Below are 25877 nucleotides of genomic sequence, written 5' to 3' on the forward strand. Positions count from 1 at the left end.
ATAAGTCTTTATCAAAACAGTTCTTTTTTAACTTTTTAAAATGCCCAGATGGCACTGAGTCCAATCAGTGTTCATGGTAACAGCTGTCTCTGTTAATATACGCTCTGGAATCGGTGGATTTTATGATTTTTTTTGTTTTTATTTTGCCATTCTCAACATAGTCAAATCTAAAAAATTGATACTGGTTTGACTGATATCAAAAGTTAAACTTATATTCTTTTCATTAGTATTTAAATATATACAAAAAAATTCCAATTCTTACCTTCATCCCATCCATATAAATAAAATATCATCAATATACCTTCGCCAGCACTCTAAGTTCGCCCCAAAGGGGTTGTTGGGCATACATAATAGGCCTTCCCTTCCCCAATAAAATATTTGCATAACTTGGGGCAAATGAATTGCCCATCGGGGTTCCCCTCTTCTGGACATAATATTAATCCTTAAAAATTAAGTGATTATTGGATAAAATTAAGTTTATCTCTTCAAATAAAAACTCTTGTAAATTATCTTCCAAAGAGGTTTGTTTATTAAAAAATATTCTTCACTGATTCTACAACATGTTGGTGTTCTATAATGGTGTAGAGTGAGCTGACATCTGAGTTTATAAAAAAAATAGTTTTCACAACAAATGATTTTTTTCTGAAAAATCTAAAACATCACCTGTCTTTCAAATGTGATCTGTTAGATAAAACTAGTGGTTGTAGGTGGGACTCAATATATAAAGATAAAGAGTCTGTGGATTTTTGTGTACTTTAGGTAAAATATATAGTGTAGGGAAAATGGGGAGTTTAATTAATAGGAACTTAATTTCTGTTTCTGTTATTGTTCCTTTTTTGACATATTTTTCGAAAAACTTCATAGTTGTAACTCTATTTTTTTGGGTAGGATCACCTTGTATTCTTTTTATATGTGTTTTTATCATCTACCTGTTTTAACACTTCTTCATAGTTGATTTTATACATAAGTTTCATGCTTCCTCTTTTGTCAGCAGGTTTTATGATGAGATTCTCTTCTTTGGACAAGGTTTTTAGGGCTTATCTTTCTTTATATGTTAAATTCTTCTTATTTTTGTAAGCACATAACTTTTCTAAATCTTCCATTACTAATGCACTGAAAGACTCCAAAAAACACCCCTTCAAATGTAAAAAATTGTATTTAAGCTTGAAGGGAGTGGTATCAGAAATATTCTATATTTGATCCTGTTGGCTTACTTATTCAGTTGCCCAGATCTTTGAAAATCAATAACACATTTTACTGTTGTTTGTTTATGCCTGCATTTTGATAATTAAGGTCAGAAATTCCAGGAGGCCTGCCCTAGTCATGGTAAAAGGGCATCAAGAGTTTGTGGTGGAAAAAATATTGGACTTTAAGTTTATTCAGGGCCAGGTAAATTTTTTAGTTTTTTAGGTAATTGGAAAGGCTACAGTTCTGAAGAGAAAGCTTGGATCCCTGGGAGGTTCAGCCCCACTCCTAAACTTAAAAAAAAAATCAGGAGGTTTCCCCTGAAACCAGGATCTAGGGTCTCTTAAACCCTCTTCAAGGGGTGGTACTGCTAAAAGCCATGCCGTGGCTTGCGGGAGATGCAGGTCCTGGTCATTGCTAGGAGAACAAGACACTGCATCTATTCCAGCTGCCAGGGTGGCTGGGTCCCACCCAGCATCTGCCACGCCTGCTGCTGTGGGGGCAGATGGCATTCCCCATTGCTGAGTAATTAGATCAGTGTAGGTGCAGCAGGGCAGTTGCATGAGGTTGCTCTATAATAATATCCTAGTTTGGATTGGTGCAGGCATCCCTTCCTGTATACTCCTCAAATGCTAGTTATAGTTCTTGCTTCTTGTGAGAAGCTGCCAGGCCTATGAGCCCTCATGCTAAAGTATGTTTGCTGGACCCTGTCCAGTCTGGATCCTGTCTGCCTTAGCATCAGGCGTAGTGTGGATTCTTCCACCCAATACTTGTTCTTTATCTACCTTTATCTTTTGTCTTTCAGCTAGTTTTTCATTATCATTATTATTCGCATACAGCTGCTTCATACAATACCACACTAGCCTCTATCACTGCAGTCCCATACCACTACAGTGTCTCTCCCTGGCCCCTTGCATCTAAATACTTTATCTTGGTTCTGTTAGCCTATCTTATGACCCATTTTTGGTCTCATTCTTCCTCTTCCTGTCCCTGCTTTCTCTACCGTACTGTCACCAGTGGCGTAAGTCCTTGTGGCCATCCCAGTACTGGTAGGTGCATAAAATCTTAAGGGATAAGTGGCTCCTAATGGCAAGAATACCTGCTTGGTGCACTCTATGGGGTATATTTACTAAAATTCGTATTTGTACCGATTTGGAGGGAGATTCATGACGAATTACATCGAAAGTGTAATTGTGCAACTTTTTGAATATTTTACAACAAATTTACTAAGCTGTCGTATTCTGAATTTTCATGTTTTCCGATGTCGATGTCATTCGTATTTTTTGGCAATGTTTTACGGGAGTGAATAGTAAAACACTGCCGACATTAACACAATAAATCTCGACCGGATCTGTGAGATCCGTGCTGGGCTTCATTGTGCACCTTTCGTAAAACAAATTAAATTGTTAAAAATCTTAAAAAAATTTGCGTGGGGTCCCCCCTCCTAAGCAAAACCAGCCCTGGGCTCTTTGAGCCGGTCCTGGTTCACAAAATTTTGGGGGGAAATTAACCGGGGTTCCCCCATATTTCATAAACCAGCACCGGGCTCTGCCTGATCCTGGTTCCAAAAATACGGGGGACAAAAAGTGTAGGGGTCCCCTGTATTTTTGAAACCATCACCCGGCTCCACTAGCCAGGTACATAATGCCACAGCCGGGGGACACTTTTATCTAGGTCACTGTGGCCCTGGCATTACATACCTAACTAGTCACCCCTGGCCGGGGTACCCTGGAGGAGTGGGAACACCTTAAATCAAGGGGTCCCCCCCTCCAGCCACCCAAGGGCCAGGGGTGAAGCCCAAGGCTGTCCCCCCCATCCAAGGGCTGCAGATGGGGGGCTGATAGCCTTGATGAAAATGGTTGAATATTGTTTTTAGTAGCAGTACTACAAGTCCCAGCAAGCCTCCCCGCAAGCTGGTACTTGGAGAACCACAAGTACCAGCATGCGGTGGAAAACCGGGCCTGCTGGTACCTGTAGTACTACTACTAAAAAATACCCCAATAAAAACAGGACACACACACCTTGAAAGTAAAAGTTTAATACATACATCCACACCTCCAAACATACATACTTACCTATGATCACACGATGGTCGGTCCTCTTCTCCATGTAGAATCCATGGTGTACCTGTTGAAAAAAATATACTCACATAATCCAGTGAAGATCGGTCCTCTTCTGGTCTTTGTAAAATCCACGTACTTGGCAAAATAAAAAAACGAACACCCGACCACGCACTGAAAGGGGCCCCATGTTTACACATGGGACCCCTTTCCCCGACTGCCAGGACCCCCCTGACTCCTATCTAAGCGGGTCCCTTCAGCCAATCAGGGAGTGCCACGTCGTGGCACCCTCCTGATTGGCTGTGTGCTCCTGTAGTGTCTGACAGGCAGCACACGGCAGTGATACAATGTAGCGCCTATGCGCTCCATTGTAACCAATGGTGAGAACTTTTCAGTCAGCGGTGAGGTTACTCGCGGTCAACCGCTGACCGCAAAGTTCCCACCATTGGTCTGAATTAGGCTCAGAGAGCAAAACTGAAAATAATAAAAGGATCGGTAAGAGCAAATTCAAAGACTACTGTATTATCATTTATTTCATAGTGATTGACAATAAATTGCTAAAATCATGTTATCATTCACATCATTTTATGTAAGTATTTTGCACATTCCCCCTTACTGCTCAATACTTTGTTTCCCCCCCAGTAGTCTCAGCAGAGCACGTTTCACATCTTTATTCCGTAGACTGTAGATCAGAGGGTTTATCATGGGGGTGACAACTGAGTACAGTACACTAAACACTGGTTCTAGGACATCTGAGTATTCTGATGGTGGCATCATGTACACAGACACACCTGTCATATAGTACATAATGACAATGGTGAGGTGGGATGAGCAGGTGGAGAAGGCTTTCTTTCTTCCAATCTTAGATTTTATCTGCAAGATGACTCCAATAATTTTTATGTATGATGTCAAACAGAACATGACTGGGAAAACTCCATACATCAATATTTCCATATAGAATACATTATAGAAATCTTCACGGCCAGCACAGGAGATGTTCAGCAGAGCTTTAGCATCACAGAAAAACTGGCGTATGGTGCGAGAATGACAGAAGGACATGTGTGATGCTGGGATTGTAACCACAAGTGAGTTTAAGAATCCTGATATCCAAGTGCCAGATGCCAATAAGAGGCTGTGTTTCCTGCTCAAAATAGTATGATAGTGTAAAGGATGACATATAGCAACATATCGGTCATATGCCATAATGAATATTAGATAAACCTCTGAGGAATCAGCCAAAAAATAAAAGAACATCTGAGTGAAGCACTGTAGGAAGGACACTGTATTATCTCCAGATAGTAACATGTACAGCAGGTTAGGGACAGTAGTGGTTGTATAACAGATATCTACTAAGGCCAGGTTACAGATAAATAAATACATGGGGGTGTGTAACTGGTAATCAATGTATATCATAGTTATTATAATAGCATTAATAAGTACTCCAAATATATAGAGGGGAAAAAATACACATATAGTATACAATATATAATTTGATTTTGCATAAAATGGTAACAAGTGGAATCTATTCATGTAAGTCTGGTTCTCCATGCCACATCCAGGTTACTCTGTAAAGAAATATACACTGTACTTATTACTTCAACCTATTTGCAAGGCTGTGGGGTAATAGTATTCTCATTAGGTAGTGCCTATATCCCCTTTGGCGAGAGGACCCCCTCCTATAATGCACTGGGTCACCATCCCCATCAATTGGGAATAGTAACCTGTGGCGAGCGAAGGGGAGTTGTGTGAGACATTGTGTCTGAAGAGAACCAATGAGGGTACAATGGAAGCTAAACACTAGAAACCTAGATTAGCGAAAAATTAAAATGCTGTAAGGGCAAAACAGAACTTCCGCCCTCACCTGATGTCACATATTGGTACTTTTAGCGATGGGGATATAGATTCTACCATTTCCATTAGTATAATCACACACCTGTAGCTCTGTCACTTATATCTCAGGGTATATAGGTCGATGTTAGGCAGCCAAAAGTCTCTGCATATGCAGGTGTGATGAAGATGTACCACAGGTGAGACAGGTAACACGGTGCACAGACACAACTGATGGGAATAATGGGTGCCATGCTATTTTTATGGACTGATGGATGTGCCATGTTGATAAACAAAATCACTGACATGTTACCGTATATGTCGCTGTGAGAGTACAATTATTTAGCCTGGGAATCCCACACCTACTGGAGATTGTATAGTAGCTATTGTGAGGGCACCCAGGTCAGTATTCACTGATCAGAGAGAGACAGAAACCAATATACTGTATATAAGTGATGTGTGGTGAGGTGAATGGCGGGGGATGCACACCACACATGGTGATGTTTCTCAATACTGGGAACCTGTCTCACTGTAACTCTCCCCTCACTACACTAAGCTAGAGGGCCCATGGAGTCTCTTGTCTGCATCCCTGTATCTTCCCAACAAAATGAACCCTGTTGTGAATGTGTGTGCATGGACATGTGATGGGGAATATAGATTGTAAACATCAGGGTACACACATTACAGGAATGATATTTTAAAAATGTGATTCTTCCCTGTTCTTGTAAGATTATTTGAAACAATAAATAAATATTTTTTTAATTATTGATCTTCTAAAATTAATTTTGTCCTGAGAAGCTTTTACTATCCTCTCTGATTCCCTTGGAGTATCTGAGCTTCAATAAGTACGCTAGAGTATTCTTTATGGGAAAAGTAACTGCTATAGGTGAAGCTAGTGGTCCTTGTTCAGAAACAAGATACAGTATGACTGTGTCATTAAAAAAAAAATTGTTAAATTTAAAGAAACAACCCTAACATGACCTGAAGTATTTATCATAATATTCTACTGTATAAGGAGAACTCTCAGAGGAAGACTGAATACATCACCAGACAAATGACTTACCTGTGGAATATCTTATTAAAATCAGTAAAAACAGATCAGACCTCTGTGATGAGTCCCAGCCAGCTCTAAAAAATGGAGCTTGTTATGTTATCTACTTAGGATAGGAGATACGTATCCAGAGCTTCCTTTGGCTCGGATCCCTGAATGGGTATAGGGAAGGACCTTATGAAGTTTGGTTGACCATACCGGCCATTGTGAAAGTAACGGTGAAACCAAGAAGAACACATGTAACAAAAAACAGTTTAATATTTTCTTTTTATCCCCATGTCCCCCATAGAATGTTGCTGCTCATCCCCATAATGTGGTTGGCTGTAGATTAATAGATTGACAATACATAAATTAACAGTAAATAGATTGACACCATATGGTCGACATGCTTTAGGCCCACAGGATCAAAAGGTCTACATGGAAAAGGTAGACAGGTTCAAAAGGTAGACAGGGTGGAAATGAAGCAATATATTGTCTTATGATGTGTTTGATTAGAACATGCCTTCACCCACTGTGGGTATAAAATGGGAATCGGTCTCACTGTAGATATCTTATTGGCTAACCAGAATAAAACTATGTAAACAATATAATATATGAATACTTTCAGAATACAACAGGTCAAAAGTATAATACAGTGCAGATATTTACATTACTTTCAAAAATTGATAAATAGCACAAATTGTCTCACGAGGTAAATGATCAGCAGATCTTATAAATAATAAGGAGATATCAAATCAACAGATAAAATCCATTAGCTTGCAACATTGACAAGTTTTAAATAACATCATTTATTCAGATATCTAGATTTTTTTAGAAATAGTGCAGAAAATGGAACAGGAAATGCTTCTTTTAGTAACAAATTTAGGGCCTGATTCAGATCATAGCAGCAAATTTGTAAGCTAATGGGCAAAACCATATGCAGTGCAGGTGGGACAGATGTAACATGTGCAGAGAGAGTTAGACTTGGGTGGGTTATATTTAGTGATGAGCTGGTTCGGTTCCTCGAGATCCGAACCCCCCCGAACTTCACCCATTTTACAAGGTTCCGAGGCAGCCTCGGATCCTCCCGCCTTGCTCGGTTAACCCGAGCGCGCCCGAACGTCATCATCCCACTGTTGGATTCTAGCGAGATTCGTATTCTATATAAGGAGCCGCGCGTCGCCGCCATTTTCACTCGTGCAATGGAGATGATAGCGAGATGACATGCCGCGTTCTCTCAATTTCTGTGTTCAGTGTGCTGCAAATATCTGTGATTAGTGTGCTGCAAATATCTGTGCTCAGTGTGCTGCAAATATCTGTGATTAGTGTGCTGCAAATATCTGTGCTCAGTGTGCTGCAAATATCTGTGATTAGAGTGCTGCAAATATCTGTGCTCAGTGTGCTGCAAATATCTACGTTCTCTGCCTGAAAAACGCTCCATATCTGTGCTGCATTGTAGAGTAGCATAGAGAAGGAGGACAGTGCAGAATTTTGCTGACCACCAGAATATATAGAGCAGTACGGTACAGTAGTCCAGTGCTCTACCTAACTTTGTGTCGTCAAGTATACTGTCCATCCATTCCTGTGCTGCATTTTAGTTGTGCGCAGTATAGTAGGAGGACAGTGCAGAATTTTGCTGACCACCAGTATTATATAGCAGTACGGTACAGAAGTCCACTGCTTTACCTACCTCTGTGTCATCAAGTATACTATCCATCCATACCTGTGGTGCATTTTAGTTGTGTGCAGTATATAGTAGGAGGACAGTGCAGAATTTTGCTGTGACCACCAGTATATACATATATAGCAGTACAGTACAGTAGTTCACTGCTCTGCCTACCTCTGTGTCATCAAGTATACTATGCATCCATACCTGTGCTGCATTTCAGCTGTGTGCAGTATATAGTAGGAGGACAGTGCAGAATTTTGCTGACCACCAGTATATATATATATATATATAGCAGTACGGTACAGTAGTCCACTGCTCTACCTTTGTGTCGTCAAGTACACTACAGAAATTCAGTAAAATTACCCAAAAATCAAAATTAAAAGCGTGTGATGAGAAGTGTAAACTTGCCAATATGCCATTTACGACACCGAGTGGCGAGGAACGGCTGAGGCCTGGCCTATGTTCATGGCTAGTGATTCAGATTCACATGAGGATGGAAGCACTCATCCTCTCGCTAGAAAACTGCAGTGCCACTCCTAGATGGGCCAGGTGTTTGTGTTGGCCACTTGTGTCGCTTAGCTTAGCTATCCAGCGACATTGATGCACCTCTTTTTTTCTTTGCATCATGTGCTGTTTGAAGACTATTTTTTAAATCTGCCATCCTGTCTGACACTGCAGTGCCAGTCCTAGATGGGGCAGGTGTTTGTGTCGGCCACTTGGGTCGCTTAGCTTAGTCACACAGCTACCTCATTGCACCTCTTTTTTTCTTTGCATCATGTGCTGTTTGGGGACTATTTTTTAAATCTGCCATCCTGTCTGACACTGCAGTGCCACTCCTAGATGGCCCAGGTGTTTGTGTCGGTCACTTGGGTCGCTTAACTTAGTCACACAGCTACCTCATTGCACCTCTTTTTTTCTGTGCATCATGTGCTGTATGGGGACTATTTTTTAAATCTGCCATCCCGTCTGACACTGCAGTGCCACTCCTATATGGGCCAGGTGTTTGTGTCGGCCACTTGGGTCGCTTAGCTTAGCCATCCAGCAACCTCAATGCAAATTTTAGGACTAAAAATAATATTGTGAGGTGTGAGGTATTCAGAATAGACTGGAAATAAGTGGAAATTATGGTTATTGAGGTTAATAATACTATGGGATCAAAATGACCCAAAAATTCTATGATTTAAGCTGTTTTTGAGGGGTTTTTTTGTAAAAAAACCCCACCTGAATCCAAAACACACCCGAATCCGACAAAACATTTTCAGTGAGGTTTTGCCAAAACGTGTCCGAATCCAAAACACGGCCACGGAACCGAATCCAAAACCAAAACACAAAACCCGAAAAATTTCCGATGCACATCACTAGTTATATTGTTTCTGTGCAGGGTAAATACTAGCTGCATTATTTTTACACTGCAATTTAGATTTCAGTTTGAACATACCCCACCCAAATCTAACTCTCTCTGCACATGTTACATCTGCCACACCTTGCCATTAGCTTACAAATTTGCTGCTGCAATCAGATCTGAATTAGGCCCTTAGTGCATGTAATTTTTTCCTTATATGAGGATAAAATAAAAAAGAACAGTAAAATATACTTACCTACAGTATAATTCCTTACCTTTTTTTGTCAGATTTACACGAGTAATCTATTAGTGGTCCGCTGTACTTACACAGATGAGACATGATTTTATCATTGCATGTGGTGTCTAAGTAAAAATAAATAACAAACTATTTGATTAGACGTAAATTAGATTTTTTTTAATCTTCATGCAGAAATTAGATTTTTTTCCACTTATATTTTTATGTTGTGCTAGACAAGGCCAAAGTTACTTTTTGTAATCACTCTTCATCTTCTGCACGTCCATGATCCCAGGCTGTGGGGACAGAGCAACCTGTAGACAGATAAATCATCAGAATGTTAAGAGAATTTTTTATGGAGAAGTATCTAACCTTATGTAATACAGTGACCTGTCCCTCTGTCTGATTGCGTATGAGAGGATCGGTCTGCCTACGACATGTCAGTGTTATACTGTGAGGGGGATCAGACACACAAGCTGGATATGTAGATGGAGGGAAGAGCAGGGTCCTCCTTCAGCTCTGACTAGTGATAGGATGCTCTTGTAAAGCTGGTGCAGGGAGATTGTGGTTTTAAATTCAGCTATACGTGAAATATAGGTTATATATTACATCAGTCTATTATTATAGCATTAACAAAAATAAACTTTGGTACAAGTAGGACTCTGTGGGATGTTTGTAGCCATTTTTTTTTAGAAGTGATACTGTTTATTAAGAAACTCACTTTCATAAGCAAAAAAATCATTCTACAGTATTTTCCCAACTGTTGTATTACTGTACATGCCAAAGCACATACAACAAGCTGGCAATAGTGCAGGTGGTTCTCACGGCATCAAGCCGCCCAGATTAGCCAGGATATAGAGTTATGCCATGATGTGTGATTAGGTGGATCTACAGTACGATACAGTAGGCATTTCCAAATCACAGAATTTTACCAATCAAATCCAAACACAATACAACTCCCTCATTCAAATAATTAAATGACTCCATAATTTTCTTTGGAGATATACAAAGATAATATGTATATTATAAAACATATTTGTGTGTAAATTATATATGTGCTGTTATAAGCATTTAGAAAGTGATATTGCATTCAGAAAAAATAACAGGAAGATTACTGGCTATTAAAAAGAATACTTGTCCAAATCTTTTTTACTTTTCCCTTCTATCTCTAATTTAGAAAAATGTTTTTTATATAGTCAGCATTAAATACCTTCTTGTGTTATTTATCAATTTGTTAAGTTTCACAGATATTAAAATATTTTACATTATATTTACTCTCAGCATACAGCTCAGTACAAACCTGGTGAGTCCTACAGAGATCCTCATAGAACCTAAATAGGAAAACTTCCTCTGTCAGTCAAAGAGCCAGATGTACTAAGCTTTGAAAAGTGATAACGTGGAGGGTGATAAACTACCGTACCAACCAACCAACCAGCTCCTGTCATGTTTCAAACACAGTCTGTAACATGGTAGATAGGAGCTGATTGGCTGGCACTTTATCTCTCCCCACTTTATATCTCTTTTCAAGACTTAATATGCGTGGCCTTATATCTTTTGAGAAATGTTTTGTAAGTTCCTGATACTTTTAAATTTTTTATATGATAGCAGTAAGATTTATATATAGGGAAATCTGTACCTAATGTACCTGGTCAAAAAATAATTGTAGATGCAATGTTTTGCTTTACCTTAAAAATAAGGGAAAAATTAGAATGTAAGAATATTAAACAAAATGTTCTTCAATATACAGTACCACACCTATCACAGCTATAGATCAAATCCTTTTCATTGTACATTACAATGTAGTATAAGGGTCACAACTCACCTTTAGATTGCCATAATAAATGAACACAGTAAAAGAAAGACTGTTATTTATACCGTGTGGATCCATAATCAATGTGTAATGAATTAAGATGATACCATGTGGATTAGAAAATTATTGAATTGCATCACCCATACGTTTTGCCTTTGGAGATTGATTACAAAGCTTTTAGGGATAAATTAGTAAAACCTTTAAATTTTAACTATTTTAACAGTTATTTACAGTTAATTTTATTATACAGTACCACTGTGGCATTCATTTTAGTCAAAATACTGAAAAATATTTAAATAATTCAAACTTTGTATTTTCCCATATTGTTTGTTAATATAATATTGTTTGTTTTGACATTATTTATGCTATAACCAATTATTTTTTTTAAATAATAAAATAAATAACTTAGAAAATAGGAAGTCAGTAGGTATTAGCCTCTACTGTTCTGAGTGTAAGACCTGGCAGCATCCTAAGTACCAATGAGTGTGTTGTACTCTAAGGGAACAATGGGTGGCTGCCTGTTATATGCAGAAGCTGTATATATATATATATATATATATACTGCAACAAAGGTGGCACTCAGGACTTGTGTAAAATTAATCACAGGACACAGCTCTTACTTTGGCAAAAGAGCATTGTCTTGTAATTAATTTTATACAAGTCCTGAGTGCCACCGTTGTTGCAGTATATATATATAGTATATATATATATATATATATATATATATATATATATATAAAAGAAGAAATATCTCTGTGGAGCGCTCTTATTCTATAATCTGATATAATTAGATGATTGTTGGTGGATGTTATATAAAGAGAGGATGACCTTACACATTTATACACCCTTATTATAATCACATATATCTCTTTATTAAAAGATTTTGATTTAAAACTTATCATAAAACTTTTCCTTTTCTTTTACATTGGAGACACAATTGTATATTTCAACATTATTTGTATAAGGAAAAAAATAAAACAATATAATGAGCTTTCACCCAACGCGTTTCGTCTATATCGACTTCTTCAGGGGTGTTTTCTAAATAACAGCTCTCTGTTTATATTGGAGTAACATCCACCAACAATCATCTAATTATATCAGATTATAGAATAAGAACGCTCCACAGAGATATTTCTTCTTTTATCTATTTTTGATCCTTACCGACAAAGTATTCTCTCTGTGTTGAAGCTTGCTTTCCCGTTTGGAAATATAATAGTATTTATGCTAGTAAACTCAGACACTAACTGACATAAAGTAATTAGACATTTCAGTAGTGTATAATAAGAGCGCACTAAGGGAACATACTACTCACATGTGGAGGGAACCAGGCGCAGCTATTTCATTTGACCCGAGTGCCAGAGCTTGCAGATATATATATATATATATATACAGTATATATAATGGAGTACTGCACTCAACCTCTAAGATGCAAGTGCCACAGTTAAATTAGTGTGAAGTGAAGATGAATGAGTTGATATTCCAGAAATACTTTACTAGTGTTAAAATATATTATTTACATCTTGGTATGCAAACCCTATTATGTACAGTAGTAGTAGTAACAGTTGTTATCCCATTCACTGCTATAATAAACAATGGTAAATAGCAAAGTTATTTGTTTATTTAAACAGTTCAGAAAGTCTAAATAATTCAAACAATAAGTAAATTCAAGATGTCAGTAACCTTAAGAGCAGTGTCCCACATCTTTGTGGGTGTGAATCCATATGCCTGATCCAAGGTGAAAAAAGCTTATAAAATGTTCTGAAGGTTATTTGAATTGCCTATTCTCTTGCAGTTACTCCTGTTTTATCCTTGTGGTACCTCTTATTGGTGAGGGCTACGTTGTCTGTGACAGACACAGCCTTTTATTGTTGAGGACTTCTGGCGATCACGTGACATGCAATTATCACAAACCAGGAAGTAACTTCAAACACAGACAAGAAGATACAGCAAATGCTGGCTACAAAAGCCACTGAGCATCGTAGACACTCAGGGCCCAGGAGGGATCGATGCCCCAGGAAATCTGTCTTTCAAGATGTATCACTGGCTGCATCTTCTACAAAAATTGCTGCAGGTTTAGGGCAAGATACGGTTAAACTCACCAGTCTGTCTGAAGCCCTCACCAATAAGTAAGTTTTAAATAAAGGATATGCAGACAAAATTTTAGATTGAAAAAGTGTCAAAACTCAATAGAACTGAGATGATGAATTATACACAAAAGGACAAGTAAAATGATCCTATGAACACCACGTTTGTTACACAATATTATTCCAATCACCATCCGATCGAAGAAATAGTAAAAAAAATGGCATATACTAAAGCTTGAGGATGACCTCAGATTCATCATTCCAAATAGAGTTTCAAAGCATTTTTGCGAAGTACATGAAAAAAAAAACCTGAACATTTTCAGGCTATAGCAATTAAAAATTTAATTTCTAATTGGAGAGTAGGGGACATAATGCATGAACTACAAATAACCAAAACCAAGTAGATTTATTAATTGAAAACACTAACCTAAACAGGTCTGAATATATATATAGAATTGAAGGCATTTTATACATTTATTGTATTTATTCTCATAGTACACTTTTTATAAATTGTACCTACATTAACAGAATGCTCTGAACCAAAATGTCAATTATATACCAAACCTGGGTGCTGCTAGAAGGGCACCATAGACACAATCATGGATACAAGTCACTAAATCTTGTGTGCATAGAATTAATCAAAAAGATAATGATACGTGTTTTGCGCCACACTTTTTTCAAGAATTAAAAAAGTAATGTCCACAACAACGTTTTTTAGGCAGGTTCACAATTTCCTTCTTGGTCCTTCTTCATTTGATTTTTCTCAATAGAATTTGGATATGAAAAGGAAAAAGAAGGTGATTAGTTCATACTACTGATTTCTTTCAAAAAAGAGTATACTATGGGGCCAAATTGATGTCACGAACCGGTCTCTCACCTTTGCGGGTTCTGGGGTTCATCCGTTGCCAGTGCGGTTGCTCGCGGTGCTGTGCGCCCGTGTGGGGACACGGCGTGATCAATGGCACATGTAATGCAGAGTCTGGGAACTGTGAGTGCGGGGACCAAATGGCCTTAGGCACTGCGGTGTGTCTGCTGTATAGGAGGTGGCCATGTTGGAGACCAAATAGCTAATACTGAGCACTTGTGAAAACACCTGTGAGCAGGTGTAAGCCAATCCCGTGCTTGTGCTGCCTTTAAGTAGGCTGGGATTATGTCACTCTGGGCCAGTGCTTTGTTGTATCAAAGCTGTGCTCTAGCTCTGAACTCTCTCCGTGCATTCCTGTGTGATTCCCGTGGTTCAGATATCGCCTCCGTTCCCAGAGGTCCGTTTGCAGCCTTCACTGCCAAAGATTCACCGGCTCTCCATTGTGCTATCAGTCAATTGCACACCTATTGGAAATACTTGGATTCCCAGTGTCCTGCATGAGGTTACCTTGTCTGTCTGCCTTTCATACAAAGTCTGGAGGATTCCAATTCCCTCAGCTGTTCGTTTGTTCAACTCTGCATTTAACCCATTCATCACCCTGCCATCTACTACAGTTTCACAGTGATCTCCGGAACCCGCAAGTAACCCAATTCAGTACTTTTATTTTCTATGTTGTCATTACAAGGATAACTCTTCACAGTCTCTCAGTTAACTCTTAAAACTCCATTGCAAATTCTTACAGTTAATTCTCCATGTCTGCATTAACCAGTTAAACTCAATCTGCAGCTCAGCATCAAAGCTTGTTTATATTTGGACAATTCAACATTTATTCTTCAGCTTGTTTTTGCATATGTTTCCATGAACATTTCTTTTATTTATTTCTGAGTTTTCTCTTGCATATTATTTCTGCCATTCCTGCAATACTTCAGTATAATGATGATTAACAACTAGTCATTTAACTCCTTACTGAATTGTTACTTTAATAAATATATGAAACGGAACTTCCTTCGTCCTCCCTGTTTTCTTCATACCCCAGCACCTACACCTGTGGTTGGTTCCAGGTTAACGGATTCACAAAACACCCGGACCTGACAGTAAGCACTGGCCACATGGATCCGTCAAGTGACCAATTCGCAGGAGGCGGTGCTACATCAGATATCCTTTCCCGTCTGGAAAACCAGGAGTCTATACAGACACAAATAGTGCAGTTTATGCAAACTATGGCAGACCGTTTAGAGATTCTTCAAACAGCTATTAAAACGTCTCTAGTCCAGATTCCAACTCCAGTTGTCCCAGTTACCACTACAGTTTCTCCTGAGATGCTACCTACGTCCTGTTTGCAGTTACCCTCTCCAAGTAAGTTTGACGGAACCCCAAAACTTTGCAGAGGATTCCTGAATCAATGCGAGATCCAGTTTGAACTGTTGTCCGCAAGTTTCCCATCAGCTCGTTCTAAGGTTGCATATATTATTGCCCTCCTCTCCGGTCAGGCTCTGGAGTGGGCATCTCCATTATGGGAAAGAGGTGATCCTATCCTCTCTAACTACAAGGAGTTCGTATCATCCTTCCGGAGAATCTTTGACGAACCAGGCAGAACCACCTCAGCATCTTTAGAGATTCTCCGTCTGCGTCAAGGTTTACGTCCTGTCAGTCAATATATTATTCAGTTTCGTACGTTGTCTTCAGAGTTAAATTGGAATGAGGAGGCCCTGATCGCCGCGTTTTGGAATGGACTTTCAGAGAAAATCAAGGATGATTTAACCATCCGGGATGTGCCTACTACACTGGATGAATTGATTTCTCTCTGTAACAAACTTGACCTACGCTACAGAGAGCGATGTTTAGAGAAATCCAGGACAGAGCGATCTAGTCCACGTTATCATCCTAGGCCTCGACAAGATTCTTCATCACAGTCGCCGGTAACAACAGAAGAACCTATGCAGATTAGGCGCTCTCGCCTCACAGAGGAGGAACGACTTCATCGTCGACAGGGTAACCTCTGCATGTACTGTGGGTCCTCCGAACATTTAGTTAAATCCTGCAAACTCCGGCCTGGAAAACTCTCGCTCCTAGCTTATTCAAGGGAGCTTAAGCTAGGAGTTACTTTAGAACCACGTTCTGGGAAAGAGCCGACCTTGTCTATTCAATTAGAAGTTCCAAGTTCTACAGTGAAAGTTTCAGCCCTCCTAGATTCCGGGGCAGCCGAGAACTTCATCTCCTCAGCCTTTGTCTTACGGTCCAGAGTTCAAACCATGCCTCTGGAAGCAGCAGTTGCTGTTACAGCAGTGGATGGAAGTCGAATTCCAGATGGTATAATTACTCATCGAACCGTATGTCTCAAGATGAAAGTTGGTGTGCTCCATTCAGAATACCTCTCCTTCTACGTGATTCCCAAAGCCTCTCAAGATGTGATACTTGGTTTACCTTGGCTGCAGAAACATAATCCTCAACTCAATTGGCAAACCATGGAAGTCCTTTCGTGGGGTAAATCTTGTACCAAGGACTGTTTAGCCTCAATTGTACCTCTCCGGTCAATTAGCCTTCCTGACCTACCTCCGGTGTATCAATCTTTTGCAGATGTTTTCAGTAAACAAGCAGCAGACTCTCTACCTCCTCACCGCGAATGGGACTGCCCAATCGTCCTGGTTCCAGGCAAAACCCCTCCTAGGGGACGAATTTATCCGCTATCCATCCCAGAGACGCAAGCTATGTCTGACTATATACAGGAAAATCTAATCAAAGGATTTATCAGACCATCTTCTTCACCTGCAGGAGCCGGATTCTTTTTCGTTAAGAAGAAGGACGGTGGGTTACGACCATGCATAGATTACCGTGGACTCAATGAGATCACTGTGAAAAACAAGTATCCATTACCCTTAATTCCAGAATTATTTGACCGGGTAAAGGGAGCTACTGTGTTTACAAAACTGGATCTCCGAGGGGCCTACAATTTAATCCGCATCCGTGCAGGGGACGAGTGGAAGACTGCTTTTAATACCCGGGATGGGCATTACGAATACCTCGTAATGCCCTTTGGTCTTTGTAATGCACCTGCAGTTTTTCAAAGCTATGTGAATGAACTTTTTCGTGATCTTCTCTACAAGTGTCTAGTAGTGTACCTGGACGATATCCTAATATTCTCTAAGGATCTAAAGTCTCACCGTCACCAAGTTAAAGAGGTACTGACACGTCTGAGGAAAAATCAACTTTATTGTAAGTTAGAGAAGTGCACTTTTGAAGTATCTTCCATACCGTTCCTTGGTTACATCATTTCTGGATCCGAGCTATGTATGGATCCAGGTAAGGTACAAGCTATCCGAGATTGGTCCACTCCTTCAACTCTCAAGGGGATTCAGCGATTTCTTGGCTTTGCGAATTTCTATAGGAGATTCATCAAGAATTATTCTACGTTAGCTGCTCCCATCACAGCCCTAACTCGCAAGGGAGCAAATCCTACGAACTGGTCTTCTGAAGCAATCAAAGCCTTCTCTGATTTAAAGCAAGCCTTTGTGTCAGCCCCCATTCTTCGACAGCCTGATTTGAATCGTCCCTTTCTACTAGAGGTGGATGCATCTACAGAAGCAGTAGGAGCTGTGTTGTCACAAGTCTTTGAAGATAAAAAGGTCCATCCCTGTGGATATTTCTCCCGTAAGTTCCTCCCGGCAGAACGTAATTATGCAATCAGTGAGCAAGAGTTACTTGCCATCAAGTTGGCATTTGAGGAGTGGAGATACCTTCTAGAAGGAGCTCAACATCGCATTACAGTTTATACTGATCATAAGAATCTTCTGTATCTGCAGTCAGCTCAGTGTCTGAATCCACAACAAGCTCGATGGGCGCTTTTCTTCTCACGATTTGATTTCAAACTCACCTATCGTCCAGGGTCTCAGAACAAAAAGGCAGATGCCCTTTCCCGGTCCTTTGCTTCTTCTGAATTAAATGATGCTACCACGAATCAAGCCATTGTGAATCCTACGTCCTTTTTAATGACTCGAACCTCTCCAGTTCCTCCGCTTGGCAAGACCTTTGTCGCCACAAGTCTTCGAAAACGGCTGCTTACCTGGGCTCACTACTCTTCCTTCATGGGTCATCCTGGGGTTCTAAAGACTCTCAAATTTATTCAACAATCTTATTGGTGGCCACGTCTCAAAGCCGATGTCCAAGAGTTTATAGCAGCATGTCCTAAATGTGCCCAACATAAGAGTCCAAGAAGTTCTCCACCAGGTCTACTACATCCACTATCCATACCCAAACAACCATGGACTCATATCTCAATGGATTTCGTGACCGATCTACCTCCATCAAAAGGGCGAAATACCATTTGGGTGATAGTGGATCGATTTTCGAAAATGGCACATTTCATTTCATTAACTGGGTTACCATCAGCCCCTTTACTAGCCAGATTGTTCATCTCTGAAATGTTCAAGTTGCATGGCCTTCCTCGAGAAATTATCTCTGATCGGGGAACACAGTTTGTGGCCAAGTTTTGGAGGTCGCTTTGTTCATCTTTAAATGTCAAGTTGAACTTTTCTTCTGCATATCATCCTCAGACAGATGGACAAACTGAGAGAGTCAACCAAGACCTTGAAACATTTCTCCGGCTATATATATCGTCCTCACAGGATGACTGGGTTGACTACCTTCCATTGGCAGAATTTGCTCATAATAATCTCTTCCATTCATCTTCAGAATCTACGCCCTTTTATATAAACTTCGGCTTTCATCCTCGTGTGCCAGAGTTTCATCCATTGCCAGCCCTAGAGGTCCCAGCGGCAGATCAAGAGCTTCAACGTCTATCTAGCATCTGGAGTTGTGTACGTAAGTCCTTGGTCAAAACTTCCGCTCGTTATAAATCTTTTGCAGATAGAAAACGTAAAGCTGTACCGAATTACAAAGTGGGAGACCAAGTTTGGATTTCTACGCGCAATCTCAAGTTCAAAGTTCCTTCTAAGAAATTTGCTCCCTGGTTTATTGGTCCATTTCCCATTGTAAAGGTACTCAACCCTGTGTCATACAAAGTCAAGCTGCCACCGTCTTTGAGAATTCCTAACGCCTTTCATACATCTTTACTGAAGCCTTTGATTCTCAATAAGTTCCGTACTACCCAGTCCAAATCTCCTAAAGTTCACTCTTTGCAGAATGAGGAATTTGAAGTTAAAGAGATTGTGGACTCACGTTCCCGATATGGACGTTTACAGTTTCTGGTCGACTGGAAGGGTTACGGTCCGGAGGAGAGATCCTGGGTTTTCTCTGAAGATGTTCATGCTCCAAGACTGGTACAGAAATACTTCTCCAAAAATCCTGACAAGGTTCAAAGGTGTTCGGAGACCACCCGTAGAAGAGGGGGTACTGTCACGAACCGGTCTCTCACCTTTGCGGGTTCTGGGGTTCATCCGTTGCCAGTGCGGTTGCTCGCGGTGCTGTGCGCCCGTGTGGGGACACGGCGTGATCAATGGCACAGGTAATGCAGAGTCTGGGAACTGTGAGTGCGGGGACCAAATGGCCTTAGGCACTGCGGTGTGTCTGCTGTATAGGAGGTGGCCATGTTGGAGACCAAATAGCTAATACTGAGCACTTGTGAAAACACCTGTGAGCAGGTGTAAGCCAATCCCGTGCTTGTGCTGCCTTTAAGTAGGCTGGGATTATGTCACTCTGGGCCAGTGCTTTGTTGTATCAAAGCTGTGCTCTAGCTCTGAACTCTCTCCGTGCATTCCTGTGTGATTCCCGTGGTTCAGATATCGCCTCCGTTCCCAGAGGTCCGTTTGCAGCCTTCACTGCCAAAGATTCACCGGCTCTCCATTGTGCTATCAGTCAATTGCACACCTATTGGAAATACTTGGATTCCCAGTGTCCTGCATGAGGTTACCTTGTCTGTCTGCCTTTCATACAAAGTCTGGAGGATTCCAATTCCCTCAGCTGTTCGTTTGTTCAACTCTGCATTTAACCCATTCATCACCCTGCCATCTACTACAGTTTCACAGTGATCTCCGGAACCCGCAAGTAACCCAATTCAGTACTTTTATTTTCTATGTTGTCATTACAAGGATAACTCTTCACAGTCTCTTAGTTAACTCTTAAAACTCCATTGCAAATTCTTACAGTTAATTCTCCATGTCTGCATTAACCAGTTAAACTCAATCTGCAGCTTAGCATCAAAGCTTGTTTATATTTGGACAATTCAACATTTATTCTTCAGCTTGTTTTTGCATATGTTTCCATGAACATTTCTTTTATTTATTTCTGAGTTTTCTCTTGCATATTATTTCTGCCATTCCTGCAATACTTCAGTATAATGATGATTAACAACTAGTCATTTAACTCCTTACTGAATTGTTACTTTAATAAATATATGAAACGGAACTTCCTTCGTCCTCCCTGTTTTCTTCATACCCCAGCACCTACACCTGTGGTTGGTTCCAGGTTAACGGATTCACAAAACACCCGGACCTGACAATTGACTAATAGAAAAAAGGGGGTTGCAGTCCATAAGATTTTCACAGTATAACCTTTCCAAGATGGGTATCTGGTCTTTAGGTCAACAGAACTTAGGTTAGATAAACCACTCTTGGTCTATATGAATTATGTCAACATGGTCAATAGGTTGACATTGTCACTAGGTCAACATGGACAAGATCAACATGGAAAAAGGTTGACATGAGTTTTTTTACAGTTATTTCATTTTTGTAACTTTTTCAATGTTTACGATACACGTGGACTACGATTGGGAATGGTTACCTGTGCCGTGCGCAGCAGTAGCAGAGCAAGGCACCTTGCCCACACATGATAAGCAAATCGAGCCATGCGAGGGGATACGGGTCACTAATTGGGGTTCTTGGTCACTTTACAAAGAAAATTACACCATAAATAAAAATCATGTCTACTTTTTCCCATGTTGACCTTGTTCATGTCAACCTAATGACCATGTCGACCTATTTCAGGTGTCTACATGGTGTCTACATGGTCACTGTCAAACAATAGTCGTTGACCTTATGACTGTTGACCTAGTTACTGTTGACCTAGTTACTATAATCCACACCTCCAAGAAGAGTGGTTCTGGTGCTCTTCTACAATAGGGGGCACCACTATGATGTTGTGCAGGAAAATATCTCAATGCTAATTTTTCTCTTACTTTAGGTAGGTGCAGAATAAACATATAAAGGTATATTTTATCCCAAAGGCCATTAATATATTTCAATATGGAAATGACAATGGATGCTCACACAGGTTAAGTGTTTTTACTGCTAGTGGAGGCACATAAAAGTTTCTTTCATCCATTTGCACATGTAAAAAATATATAAAAATGCTTCATAGTGCAGTATATTTAAAATCACATCTAATGAATTACATTACATAAAAAGCAAATGGGATTCTCCCAGCCTCCGTACCAGATAAATGTACTAATGGAGCCAAACACATCAAAACAAGCAAATAAATGGAACCCGGGTGTTTATGCTGTTCCCAGTGTCGTAGCTCCACAGGTAGATATGGCTGGAAGCTTCCCAATCATTCCTCAGACATGTTTTTATATCATAGGGTGTCTTTTTCAAGGTGGAGTGTGAAGGAATCAATGAGAGGTTTAAATACCTCCTATCAGGAAGTGACATCACCAGAAGTGCACTTCCTGGTTAGACTTACTAAAATGCTTTACAAATTGAATATAAAAGCATCAAACTTATGGATATGTATGGCGCTCCATCCATGTCCCGTATGCCGCTCACACAGGTACGTGTGCAGTGGCAAACCAGCTATTGCAGATGCAGCAGATTGAGTGTCCGTGTCCCGATGTCTGTAGTCGATAAAGTTATCGCAATCACATGACTGTGCTGTTCAGATTTCATTAACAAAGGGCTCCGCTGTCAATAAAGTTATTGCAATCACATGACCGTGTTGTTCACACTTTATTGTCCAAAGATCTTAACAATACACAAATCACATGATCGGCGATCTGTACAAAGTGTTTAAATAAAGTTGCTAATTTCCATAGTAATGCGCAATGCACACAAACAGCCAAGTTCCATTTACAGCATATACTGTATCATACATGAAAACATTGCAATCCGTGATACAGTACATAATCAAAATAATACTGCAAACAATCTGTACATATGTATATAAAATGAATGATATTATATATATTCTAATACAGTAAAAATAATAATCTACTCAGAAGGGGTTAGTAAAAGATTATTCAGTAAAAACAATATTATACACTCCAATGATATACAATGGCATTATAATTCTTGATTAAAAGAGCCGCTTTCTGGTTAGTGTATAAAAGGTATGGGAAGGAGGGGTAGTATTTTAGGGGGGAAAAAGGGAAACCATGGAGATTTACAGAAACCATTTAACTTCAAAATCATGGTTCAAACCATGAGGTCTTAACCACTTGCCAGGCATGGTCGCATCAGATGCGACCATACCAGCAAGTGTCTTATCTGACCTGGTCGCACTGGATGCGACCAGTCATATAGACAGCATGGGAAGAGAAACTTCCCTCTGCTGCTGCTCTCAGAGGGAACGGAAGGTCCCTCTGCCTCCCTGCACCCTCCTCCAGTTTTCCGTGCTGCCTATCGCTGCTGATTGGTCAGAACGGCAGGGCCCCCCCACCTAACGGCTGCAGACAATAGCAGCCGGTGGGGAAGTGTAAATGAACCCCCCCAATCCCCACTTATGTTCCTAGTGGCTGTCCTGGCTTTCAAAATGAAAGTGGCTATGGTCACGATGTTTCCAATTGTCTTGATGTTTCCAATGTTGGCGACCAATGTTTAAAAAAAAATATTAAAATTTTTTATTTTTTATTTTTATATTTTTACTAAAATCATTTTGAATAAGGTTAAAAATACATTCTACACCTAATTCACACATTAAAAAGACAAACATTTTCAGAGCATTTTTTTGGAAAATAATTAAAGTGGTTAAAGTATTTAAATCATATATGCAATGCATCTCCCTTTGTGCTAACCCAACATCCATGTTTATCATTCTCCAATTCTCTTTCACTTATAAGATCCCGCAAAACTGTCTAATTCCCTTTGTGGAACTCCTATACTTCTCTTTTAAATGAGCCGAAATGGATGGCCTTCAAAACTCTTTTTAACATTCTGCACATGTTCCGCCCATCTAATTTTTAGATATCTTTTCGTTTTCCCAATATATACCATATCACATTTGTATTCTATGGCATATATTACGTATGATGTGTTGCAAGTTAATTTTATACTTTCTACCTTTAGTTTCAAACTCTGTTAATCTAGCAGAAGGATTCTCACATACTTTACACATTGTACAATCGCAGCATCTATAAAAACCTTTATTTCCCTCTAACAGTCTTATGCCATCCATAGGTAATGCACTTGATACCAAAGTATCCTTAACATTGGGGCCATTCTGTAAATAAACTTAAGCTTCAAAGTCAAGATTTTAACCAGAGTTTCATCTCTGAGTAATATTTTCCAGTTTTTCTTAATGATGGTTTCTACTCTTTTAAATTGTTTATTATAGGTAGTACAGAAAGCCAAACCAAAATTTTCCATTTGACGTTTGTCAATTTATTCACTAAGCAGAGATGTTCTATCCATTAATTCTGTATCTGTTATGATTTTCTTTAATTCTTACTTTTCATATCCCTTTTGGACAAAGTTATTTACCATAATAGATGCTTGATTCTTAAAGGTTCCTATATTGGAACAATTGTGATGCAAACGCAAGAATGGCCTTTTTGGCACTCCACTGAGCCATTGTGATAGATGATTACTTGTTTTAGGTATACAAGTATTGGAATCTGTGGGTTTGTTTTAATTATAAATTGTAATTTCTCCATTGTTTATTTTAATACATAAATCAAAATAACCATGATGGACCTAATAGTGAAGGTAAGATATTGTTTTTCAAATATTGACAGAAATTATCCAACTCAGATCTCTCACCCTTCCATATAAATAGAACAATGTCTATGTACCTCCACTAGTGTACCAGGTTCATGCTCCACCATGCCCACTCCACACATACAGAATTCTACCTCCAATTGTGTCATAAAGAAGTTAGTCTAGCTGGGCGAGAACCTGGTAACCATCGCTGGTCCTACTTCTTGTTTATAGAAGTGTCCATCAAAATTAAAGTAATTATTTTGGAAAATGAAGCATATTAACTCTAATAAAAATCTTGATATATTACTGTCTATAATAGTATTTAACAGAGTAGCTTTGACCGCATTTATTTTATCCTCATGTGAAATAATGGTCTAAAGTGACGTTACATCTGCTGTTACAAAAAACATATTTTTATCCCATACCACAGTACTTATTTTATTTAAAGTGTCCTTGGTATCTTTAAGATAAGATTTCCCTTTGCAAACTAAAGGCTGCAAATTATGATCTATAAAAACCAACAGATTTGCAGTGATGGCATTATTACCTGATACTATAGAGCGACCAGTGGGATTTATTAAACTTTTATGCACTTTGGTCAAAAATGATAATGCAGGTACTGAGAATTCTTTATTTATAAAGAACTCAGTAATTTATTTTGTAATTTTCACAATATCATTAAATTCTAGGTTCTTGGGTTTCCATAGCCTCTAAAGTTTTTATTGAGAGGTCTGATTTGAATTTTTTGTAGGTGCCTCCTTCATTTAGTTGTCTGTAATCCTCATTAATATAATCTTCTTTATTGAGGATTACCATACCTCCACCCTTGTCCGCCTGCTTAATTATAGATCACAATTTTCCTGTCAATTGTGTAAAGCTAATCATTCCTGTTGAGATAGGTTGCTCTTATATTTAAAATCGTGAGTTTTTAATACTTCTATATCTTTAATAACATTTTTGTAAAAAGATTCAATGAAACAATCTATAGCATGGGAACGGTTACATTTGGATTTCTTTTAAAAACGTGTCCCTTTTCCAAATTTTCCTCATTTTCTTATGATGGGCCAAAAAACTTCTTTAAAGATCGTTTCCTATGAAAAGATAAAAAAAAAAAATATCATTTGATGGGCAAAGTTTAAGACCTTTTGATAAATACTGAATGCTGAACCAAAATAGCACAGGAAACATGTGCTTGCTGTTTTTACATTGGAAACCAGTGGCGACTTCCAGTTTTTAAACAGAAACAATAACATTTTTGAAACTTTTTTTACATTTAAATATGGACTCAGGGACCATAGGAGGCATCCTTGACAAAGTGCATGATGCACAAAATGTGTTGGATACTTGGATAAAAACACATCATGCCACAAGTGACCAAAGAGAGCACTACATCGCAAATGGAGAAGAAGGGCATCTGCACAGTACCAGCAATGACCACTCTGTTTTAGACCATAAAAATCTTTCTATAACAGATAGGCTTATTCTTGGAACATATTCTCAGGGAATTGCTCAGGATATTCCATGTACAGTATACCTCTTCTTTTAATGCTCCATTCATGAAAGCTGAGTCAAAGACTAATTGGTATAACATTAAATTGTACAAGGTAGATATAACAATGGCCAAGCATAATATACTGTACCAAGCCACAGGATAGTAAATTTCACCATAGTCAACTTCAGATTTCTGTGTATGTTCCATGGTTCCATCTGCATGGTACCATGGTTCCAACTGCATTCAACTTTTATTGAAACATCTTTTTGGCATTATAGTGGAATTATATGTTTTATCTTCAGCTGATATCGATTGTGAATTGATGCCACTTCTCTTCTTGTCCTCTACAGATAATTCACTACAGCTCCCAACATTTACTGCTGCATTGTATTTCTATAGGTCAGCTTTAAAA

The 25877-nt window shown here is 39.2% G+C and overlaps 1 protein-coding gene across 1 annotated transcript; it reads right to left on the minus strand.

Annotated features, from left to right (window-relative positions):
• Nucleotides 1-64: 64 nt before the first annotated feature.
• LOC134944271 (olfactory receptor 9G19-like) lies at nucleotides 65-25672 on the minus strand. Its single transcript, XM_063932848.1, has 5 exons — nucleotides 25508-25672; nucleotides 9601-9662; nucleotides 3872-4386; nucleotides 3261-3312; nucleotides 65-167 (listed from the first exon to the last, which is right to left on the minus strand). Exons 1-5 carry the CDS (start codon nucleotides 25670-25672, stop codon nucleotides 65-67), a joined length of 897 nt encoding a protein of 298 aa, XP_063788918.1.
• Nucleotides 25673-25877: the final 205 nt, after the last annotated feature.

The sequence above is a fragment of the Pseudophryne corroboree genome, chromosome 7 (assembly GCF_028390025.1).
Source record: "Pseudophryne corroboree isolate aPseCor3 chromosome 7, aPseCor3.hap2, whole genome shotgun sequence".
Lineage (NCBI taxonomy): Eukaryota > Metazoa > Chordata > Amphibia > Anura > Myobatrachidae > Pseudophryne > Pseudophryne corroboree.